This window comes from Montipora capricornis, chromosome 2, assembly GCF_036669925.1.
Source record: "Montipora capricornis isolate CH-2021 chromosome 2, ASM3666992v2, whole genome shotgun sequence".
In the NCBI taxonomy this organism is placed as follows: domain Eukaryota; kingdom Metazoa; phylum Cnidaria; class Anthozoa; order Scleractinia; family Acroporidae; genus Montipora; species Montipora capricornis.
Genome location: NC_090884.1, coordinates 7,554,060 through 7,564,059, shown reverse-complemented (window position 1 = coordinate 7,564,059; position 10,000 = coordinate 7,554,060). Strand labels below are relative to the sequence as shown.

Sequence of the window (10,000 nt, the reverse complement as noted above, 5' to 3'; positions counted from 1 at the left end):
TTTCAGAGAAGAGCTCTGGGGTACCCTGAAACAAAGTGAGCAGGCGCCGTAAGGTTCAAATAGCCAATTTTCACTCTCGTTCCAAGAGCTGCGATGGTGGTATGTATTGAAAGTTTTAGGACTTTAGGTTTCTTTCTATGCAAAAAAAAGAAAAAAAGGCTCGCAAAAAGGTTAAAATAGGGGAAATGGCGAGTTTTCCGAAAGTAACAAAAATACCGATTTTCTGAAAAAATGGGCTATTTTTTAGGCAAACTTTCAGAAGCTAAAAACTAGGAACTACAAGTTGCCTGATGTCATAATTGGTATATGGGCCTACTTGCCGGCGGTGTTTTGTATAGAAGAAAAGTTTACATTCCTTAAGCCTTTAATGCACAATTCAAAGTTCTTGTGACTCACTTTCATGCATTCGTACTACAAAGAAAAATACATAGAAAAGAACCTGAATTCGGCCGAGAAAAAATTCAACCTGACTTTTGATCTCTGTTAAGATGTGAATGGAACCTTGTGGATACTGGGCTTGCCTCCACATTGGGCTGACCATAGGTCTGTTATGATTGGCTATTGTGAAAAAACCCCCCCTGCGAAGTGCTTCTAAAAATAGAAAGATACGGGAAAGCGTTGACTTATTGGGTAAATAAGGAAGGTGGAGGGTCAGGGTAATGGGCTTCAGCTTTTAACTAGATGTGCTTAGAGTGTTCATATCATGATTCACAGTTAGGAGGGGAAATACTGAAATCTCTACCATCGGACAGTGACTTATCCACCGGATAAAGTTATCCGGCCTTTCACCAACTGGCGCCAGATCTATATCTATGGCGAAAATACAATAAAAATGATAAAAGACAAAAAAAAAAAAAAATTCAAGAGTACAAGGATTACAATAAGATGGCTTTTTACTAATGGTAAGAAAATCAGTGTTTCAGTTATGTAGAACTAGACAGTGTAACGACTGAAAGCGCTCATAACTCATTTTAGAGTTTATCTTGGTGCAGTAATCCCATGATTGAAAAATATATATTCTTACAGCTGTACTGCATGAAAATGATCTCCTGATGAAACACTTAGTGGTCTCAATCTTGCCATGGCGTCCACACGCCCTCATAAAGTGCCTTCACGGCAGCTCTGGGATCCAGTGGACCGAAAAGCGCTGGCACAACTCCCTTCATATACTCCTTGACTCTTTCCTGCATTTTCTCAACCACATCTGGAAGTTTCCCACTGAGGTCTTCGTGTTCTGTTGGGTCAGCGGTGATATTGAACAGGACAACTTTCAAAGTGTCCTTGGCCTGGAAAGAGATTTGGGATTTACTGTGACCGAAAAATGAACTATTTTTCCTTTGGGTTTCAAAACTTCCTTAACTAATCACTAAGCGACGGTGACCCAAGGTTTAAGCCTTGATTTCAAAATGTTGTGTGATTTTTTAAATCATAGTAGCACTTTAAAGGCAGAGATAGGTTTTTAACGAAATGTCATAATTTCTGGATTGCTTAGTGCCGGCTAAGACACCTTGAATTAAAGCCTTTAATAGGCACAGAACTTCATGATCATCACGGATTTGGAATTTTTTCTATGTTCAGGACAACTGGAAATCGAAACAAAGCCTCAGTCGGATCCCATTATCTTATTTGGCCATTGATCAACCAGTCAGTTTCCACTTTACGATCGATTAAGGTGAAACTATCCTCAAATATTTCACTTCACTTCAGCAACTTGCATTCACATGATCATGACCCACAACGAATTATAACTTATTAGGGAGCTTTAACAACGACGACGGGAACGGCAACGGCAACGAGAACGTCATCTCAAAACATAAATTCCCATTATTGTAATCACTTCGAGACTTTTCCAAGCTTTTTAACATGACAATGGTGTGGCAGTCCCTCAAGAATGAAAGCGATATGAGTCAAGCTTAATTTAGGGGAGAAAATGAAAATTTATCCTCAAGCGCTGACGTCCTACCGAAAACCTCAAATTTGGCTATTTCACGTTGATGTTTTGCTGACGACGGCAAAGAAATGAACAAAAATGAAAAACGCATGTGCGGAGCGTGCAAAGCTATTGTTTTTGCCCACTAAATATGCAAATTTGTGACGTTCTCGTTGCCGTCGCCGTTGTCGTTGCTTAAGCTCCCTAATATAACGCGCGCGCTGGTCCTGCCGTATTTTCCTATTGAGCCATCACGCCAAAAATCCATACACGCATGAACTTGCGTATATACACGACATGAGCAGTTATCTTTTAGATCCAAAGTTTCCGTCGAGTTTTCCTGCGAGTTCCCTTATTAAAGTTTCGGACATTGAATGAACTAAAAGGAAAAAACCAGGGAAGACCAGCGAAACTTTTCCGCCTCTGCATTGACTTTTTAACAAGCAAGGAAGCCAACCAGAGAAACAAAAACGAAGCACTACAGGCCCGTTTTCCAAATTTGAATGATTGGAACATAAGTGCCAGAATATTTTAGTTGAAACGCACTTAAAAAGTACTCAAGAAGCTAAACTGGCCGCGCCTCGAGCAACTCTTTAGTGCTTCTCACGTGCTCTCCACATATTGCAGGTATTGTTATAAGGTATCGAGACTTTACTTTAATGGCTTTATCATACTCATGGCGCCAAGCGTACCTTCTCTCCTCTCATATCATCTGATGTACCTCCAAGCTCGGGTGGCTTATACCAAGACGAATTACCAACGCTCATTAGCAGCTTCATATCACCTTGCCTAAAAGCAATGCCTTCATATACTCTAACGTCATTTTCTTCATCTGGTTGCAAGTCGATGTTCAGAAGTATCTCCTTTCTGGGGGATGGTTCACCTTGGGAAATGGCGTTCCACACATCCATGCCATCAAGCGGTGTTGGCGTATTAGTGACGCTGCCGCCTGTACAAAACATCAAGGCTTAAGTTATATTTCCCTCTTAAGGTTCCTTTCTTTCCGTCAATAGGGACCTTTAGATCGGAGGTCCATTACCAGTAGGGGTTTTCCGTTCTGAGCACGCGCAATTCGAAAAAATGTCGGCCTTCAGACCTTATGCGCATGCTCAGTACGAAAAACTTGTATTGGTAGTCACCCTCGTCCTCCGATCTAAAATTCCCTAATGTCACCATACCATTACCGGTGCGCAGAGTCAGAGAAATAGAGCAGTTTGTTTTAAAAGGACTGTCGAAAGTAGATGTATTTGCGCGATTGCAATTGCTACGCTTAGTGATTGGTTTAAATATCTCGCGCCAGTTTATCAACCAATGAGAAGGAAAACCAAAACTAATCGCAATTTGCTAGTCCCATTTCGATTCTCCTGTATTTTGAGCCAATTAATTAAACGGAATTGCTACGAATTTGGTTTGGTTCAATGTGTTGTTTGCACCTGCTGTGATTTATCGAGGTAAGTACTTTAGTATTTGTTTTACGACACTCAATTAAGAACAGCTCTATGTAATTGACACTTGAAAAATGCATTTAGTAATAAAAAGTTACCTTCCACTCCACTCCACTCACAAGTTGCTTATAAAGACTTCTAAGTTTCTGTAAATTCTAGATTATAAAGGCTGATACCACAGCGAATACTATCCGCCTTTCTTAAGGAACAGTTCTATTAAGTGAATATTTCCCAAAACACGAACTGTTTCATCTACTAAATCCATTGATGAAGGAAAATCATTCACTAGGCAGCCCCCTTGACTTGATATTTTGGGCGGTTGCTTTCCGAAGGTGTGACTCAGTCGTCTGTACATCAAAATTCTCCTTCAGGGCAAGTTTTTTTTCAATCTGAGTGTGTTCTTATTGCTATGATTATTTAATATAAGAATATTGTACTTTCAACTACCTTCAGCATAACTTGCACAAAAAAGGCTGCGTTACTAAGAATGGCATGAATTATTGTTAAGTACATTGTACAAGAAAGAAATGGGCATTTTGGATGCTGATGCTGATGAATTAATGAGAAACCTGTAAGGGTGCCATACGTGCCATATATGAAGGAAGATCCTATATGATCAATTGCTGATTCCCAATCAGTCATGACTATTTTTCACATTTTTTGTGAGTCCGTGATCAGAGGTCACGACTTGCTCACACCTGTTTCCCAATCTAAGCACTGACTAAATAATTTGCTTCGCGTTATGATTTGCCAATTGCAATATTGTCTTGATTGGCAAGCTAGAGCAACTTTAGAGCAACTACGTTCTTAGTTAAAATGCACTCTTTTAGCCTTCTTACTGAAGCATGGATTAAAGGGAAATTAAACAAGCGAATTGAGAGTACCTGCGAGGTTTATTAATGTCGGAAACCAGTCTGTTACATGCATGAGGCCTTCACATTTCACTCCTGTCCTCTCTAGCAAATTTCCATGAACAAAGCTAACTCCTCTTACTCCTCCCTCCCATAAAGTAGTTTTATCCCCACGCAGTGGCCAGTTGAATCCACCGTGATTATACCATCCTCCATTATCAGTAGAGAATACAACAAGAGTCTCTTCCCATAACCTGTGGATAAAACACCACCACAAGCCTGAAAAACTACTTGGTTACTAAAAACATTTTACCATAGGTGGTTACCATGAAGATAATGACTTTCGCGCTTCTAACAAAGGTAGTAGGATGGGCACAGCGGTAACTGGATTTCCCTTCCATCACTTTGGCCTGGATTTCCAACTTTTGCCACTACTTTAAATAGCTTCATTGATATCATTCATTCAACAGAAAATAACGCCATTAAGGAAGGTACGACGTCCGTACATTCGAATAATAAATCTTCTAATGTTGCTTCTAATCTCGCTGCAATTTGAATGATTTGTATGAAATCTTAAAAATTCGTTTATAGTCGTTGTAGCCTGAATCTGTTCTTTATATTTCATGAAAATAATCTCAGTATAAATGTCTCTTAAAAGACACTTTCAATGTGGAAATCCGTCTCTTTTTAGTGAGGCTACAGCGGTTCAAAGTCGGCCAAAATCAAATACATTTCCCGTAAATTTAGCCGTATTTGCCACCCCCCCCCCCCCCCAACCCAAGCCAAGATAGCGCCAAAAACTGTGGAAGTGTCTATTCTTATGATAATAATTAAAAGTGTCTCGCTAATTGCGGTCGCAAATACAGCAACAACGCAGCTCAACAAGGTCACACCGACAGCATACTATGGCGCCTTTGATTGCTGCTATATATAAGGTCCATGTATGACCTTGGAGCCCAGCTTACTGCCAGACGGAATCAGCTGCATACTGCTTTTTTGCTGAGGGAGGAAAACCGGACAACCCAGAGAAAAACGCTCGGAGCAGAGTAGAGAACTAACAGAAACTTAACACACTTATGGCGTCAGGGGACCGTTTCTCGAAAGTCCCGTAAACTTTTCGAGCCCGAAAAGCAATTTAAAAAACTACGATCCGCTTATCATGAAAAGCTGTTCTGTTAACATATTTTCGTTATCAGAGAAAACAAAACTATCACAAAGTTTCATGACTTGAAATGTTTTCCTTTTCAAGATACAAGGCGTTTTATGTCACCCAAAACACGCCCAAAATGCAGACCCGGGACTTTCGACAAACGGCCCCGAGGTCCGGAAATCAACCCTCAGCCACATTGGTGGGAGGCGAGTGCTCTCACCAGTGCACCAAGCCTGCTCCTTCCCTGCTCATTCTTGAAATTGGCATCATAATATATAGACTTAGCCAAGCTTAAAAGCGGAGCTCCCCTTTCTAACCCCAGAAAGCAGCATAGTGTATATGGAAATAATTATGCTTCTGCATAAAGTACAAAATTAGTCATCATTAGTGTATACAATTTACAGTGATCAAACACCTCTGTGCTGACAGCAGTAAACAAACAAGCCTCGCAAAACAATGACCAAAAAATTATTGTCAACAACTAAAACTGAAATTACATGCACAGCAATCTCTTTCACAACATTTTCCGTTTGACTGATAATCTTCACACCCTCTCTTTTCAGTTTAGAACAACAGGAAAAGTCTTCCTGATTAAAAAGTCAAGCTAAAGAGGAGTAAACTGATTAGCTTATTCGGCTGCACTTTCACAGTCAAACAAAGCAGTTCACGACTGGACATCCATTTGACATAAAAAACCTATGAATGTGATTATTGAAATATGCCAGAATCTCTGTCAACACGGAATTGCAAACGTTTCAGGCCTTCTTCGTTTCTTTAGCGAGTTTTACAAAATATGTGAGGTAGCGAGGCATGCATTCAGAAGGAAAACATTATCTGAAAGCCAACCATTGTAAATTAGTGTTTTGTCTCTCGCTCTATTTCTCTCAGCTTTACGGTGTTCTTCATTGAAATTTTCTCTTCTTCTCCTTCCCCGGCTTCTCTCGAGGCTTTCTTCCCTTAAATTTTCCAAATTTCGTCGTCTCTTCTCTCGTGCTCTTTTCTCTTTCGTCTTTATCCCGTTGCTCTTCACCAATATGATTTCCCGTCAGAAAAACGCGGATTAATAATAATAATAATAATAAACTTTATTTATAGAGGGTTTCACACAACAGTAATCACTGAAAAACTAGTGGCCCTCATATAAATATATGCAGAAGAAAAGATAACATGTTAAAAATTAAAAATATAGAAAGGTTCTCAAGACATGCAATGACAACATGAAACGTAAAAATATGAAAAATATGAGATACAATGGGTCAAAACCAACAGTTAAAACAGGAAATTTGAAAATTAGATGATAAAATGGTCCAGTTCCTTATAACTGTCCATAAAATGTTTAAAATTTGATTTTTTTAAGCTTCTAAGAGTAGACTGGTTTTTAATATGGGTAGGCAACATATTCCAGAGGCGGCTAGTCGATACTGAGAAAGACCTTCCACCATCAGTCTCCCGTTTGAATCGGGGGCAGATAAGGTTCAAAAGACCATGCCTGCTCGATCTTCCGATTCACGTCTAAGTTTCTAGAAAGCATCTGGGCACTCCCCAAAAATCCGTTTGTATACCAATATTGACTTATTTATTCTCTCTTCATGATAAAATGAAACCAAACCTAATTGCTCAAAAAGTTTCATACTGTCATCTTTTGTGTCAGCACCCAGTATTACACGAACTGCGCCTTTCCGTAGCCTGAACACTTTCTGCATGTTTTCTACAGAGCAGGATGTCCACACGGTAGAGGCATACAGCATTTGTCTGCTTAATCATTGCGTTATAATAAAGTTTCCTTTCATCAGGAGGTATTGAGCGTTTAACACAGCGATTGTCTGTCTTGCATAGGTCATACACATGCTGGTCAAAGGTAAGCTGACTGTCAGTTGTCACCCCGAGCAGTTTGTTCGAGTGTCCTTGATTAAATTCAGAAGACTTTAAGCGTAGTTGAAGGGTGGAATGTTCCATCTTCTTCACCAATCGTTTTCCCGTATAACAAGCATCGACTTTGTTTTGGACTCGTTTAACAACATTTTATTACTTGATGACCAATTTAAGACTTCCACGCTGTCCTCCTGTAGGCTCTCAGAGACAGCATTGGGGGCCGCCTGATAGTGAGCAGAGTGGCTGAATGTAGTGTCGTCAGCATATATATCAGCGACACAGTGCTGCAATGCTTAGGGTAGATCATTAATGAATAAAAGGAATAAAATAGGACCTAAAATACTTCCCTGTGGCACACCGAGCGTCACAGATCTTTTTGTAGAATGGCACCCGTCTATATTTACATACTGACTTTTTCCACACAAATAGTCGCGGAAAAGGGGAAGAAAAGTCTCATTCACTCCAAGCACCTTCAATTTCGATAGTAACAGCTGATGATCAATCAAATCAAAAGTCTTCTTATAGTCTATAACAACAAGCCCAGTGACTTTATAACTGTCGAGTTTAAACAGCCACTGGTCAACCAACTAGACTGGACATGATGAAACAGATTGTTCTCCTTAAGGAAATTGCACAAGTATTCGCATATGTGTTTCTCTAGTATTTTAGAGAGAACAGGAAGCACAGAAATCGGTCTGTAGTTGTTCTTATCATTCCTACTGCCATTTCCTTTAAAAAAAGGGGTAAATTTTGCAACCTTCCACAGGCTGTCCTGCCTCCCCACCTCCACCCCGACAGTCTGTATGCACGGGCGTACGCTGACGTCATAACCAAAATTTCTCGCATGGATAGATTTCCCAAAAAATCTTACCCATGGTGCACCGCTGGCGCGCATCGCGCGCCTGAGCTCCGCTATTATGTTACTGTGGCCGGTTGAGTTCATTGATTCTCTGTACTCTGCTCCAAAAAGTGCATGTTTTTCTCCCAGTAGTATTGTGTTACCGGTAACTACTGTAATCGATTTGACATGTTTTATGAACTAGAGGATTCACAAAAACCGCTATTACTACTGGCATGAAGAGAAAAATTCAGCTTTGAGGGGCATGCATGTACATAATAACATACTATTTCAAAATATTTAAAACGGTGCACTCTAACAAATTAACATAAAATGACATCCATAACACAACACAACATGCATCACATTCATACCCTGCCTCCTTCATCGCCTCAGTGATATTACCAATGGCTTCATCCATAATGTCCACCATACCAGCATATGTTCTGCGAGATTCATCCTTGATAAAGCTATATTTGGCTGTGTAGTTTGCAGGGGCTTGGAGAGGAGTATGGACGTTTTGAAATGCCATGTACAGAAATAAAGGAGTAGATGAATTATGTGACTTGATGATTCGCTCTGCTCTCTAGAACAGGGAAACCGATAGAGTAAAGTTAAAAGAAAATGACTGGATAATTTTTGAAGGGCCCCTTCAGTGTGTATATCTGAAAAAAAAATTGTTCAAGTTGCCAAATTTCAGATTAAAAGCACCGATTTTTTGCAACAAGAAAGTTCCTTCACAACCTTGCCAAATTGAAGAAGGGAAGGCTTCAAAAAAAAAAAAACAAAAGGAGGAAGAGGAGCTGATGCTACTGGAAAGGAGAACCTGAGGGCAGAGATTAGCAACAAAGTTTTTGTTAACTTAATAGTACAGTCTACCTTCATCTTATCAATAATTGGATCAAGTGAACTGGAGTGTGCTTTTTGTCTACACTCCTGGCAGTCCTTTCTATATTATTGCCCAAAGTCAAGGAATGCTCTTTTTAAGGAAATCTCGTTATCACGCAATTGAGAAAAGTGGCTGTTTCTGTCGATTGACTGACTAAACACAATTGACAACAACAAAAATCCCTCGTTATTTACTCTGATTAACAATAGGACATAATAACTTGCACCCATGCATAGAAAATTAGAATCAAGTCAGGGGGAGGGTAATCACACAGCAAATTAAAAAAAGGTTCAAGATGATATTTCATTGCAAGTACCACCTGACGTAACTGAATAACAAGTGCGTAGCTAGACTGGCATAATATAAGAAGGGACTGCAGTCAAACGCAATGCCAGCAGAGTCCTCTCTCACTTGAAAAATACGGAAAACAAGGAGCACAAAATCACCTCTGCATAAGCAAATGTAGCAAATTTTCCATTCAAATCTCTCACTGGCTCCTTGTTGTCTCTGAAGTCTAATATATCGAACACTTTGTGCGTGTAATGATCTTCCTGTCCATTGTAATAACCATAGAAAGAATCAAACCCGCGATACGTTGGTGTGTACTCCCACTTGTTATAGCCCAAGTGCCATTTGCCAACCATGTGTGTCGCATAACCTATCGTAAAAAGGTCACAAATGTTGAATGACAATGCCACGTGCACAGTAAGAATACTACCTTTAGACACTTTCCTCTAGTAGTATGGAGGACATGTCAATTCCTAACCTATTCTCACAGTCCAGTAGCAGCTCTAACGAATGATCAGTCTGCTGTAGCTCAGTGGTATATATAGCACCTGATTTGGTAATCGGAAAAAAAGACCACTGCTGTTAGAAGCATTTTTGTTTCCATTGTTCCTCTTTGCAACTAAGTCTAAGTCATTCTCAATAAGTAAATCCCTATTTATTAAATTCTTAACCTCGGATAATGCATTTCGCGTGCTCTGATTGGTTCAATCAATTTTGTTTTGGTTGGACACGCTTGA

The 10,000-nt window shown here is 39.9% G+C and overlaps 1 protein-coding gene across 1 annotated transcript in view; it reads right to left on the bottom strand.

Moving 5' to 3' along the window:
* Nucleotides 1-346: 346 nt before the first annotated feature.
* LOC138038672 (arylsulfatase B-like) overlaps nucleotides 347-10,000 on the bottom strand; it is a 20,975-nt gene continuing 11,321 nt past the window's right edge. The window contains exons 3-7 of the mRNA XM_068884664.1: nucleotides 9,422-9,633; nucleotides 8,461-8,672; nucleotides 4,260-4,480; nucleotides 2,623-2,879; nucleotides 347-1,286 (exon numbers count right to left, since the gene is read on the bottom strand). Coding sequence (XP_068740765.1) covers nucleotides 1,071-1,286; nucleotides 2,623-2,879; nucleotides 4,260-4,480; nucleotides 8,461-8,672; nucleotides 9,422-9,633 — 1,118 coding nt within the window. The 3' untranslated portion in view covers nucleotides 347-1,070. The remainder of the gene's footprint in view (nucleotides 1,287-2,622; nucleotides 2,880-4,259; nucleotides 4,481-8,460; nucleotides 8,673-9,421; nucleotides 9,634-10,000) is intronic.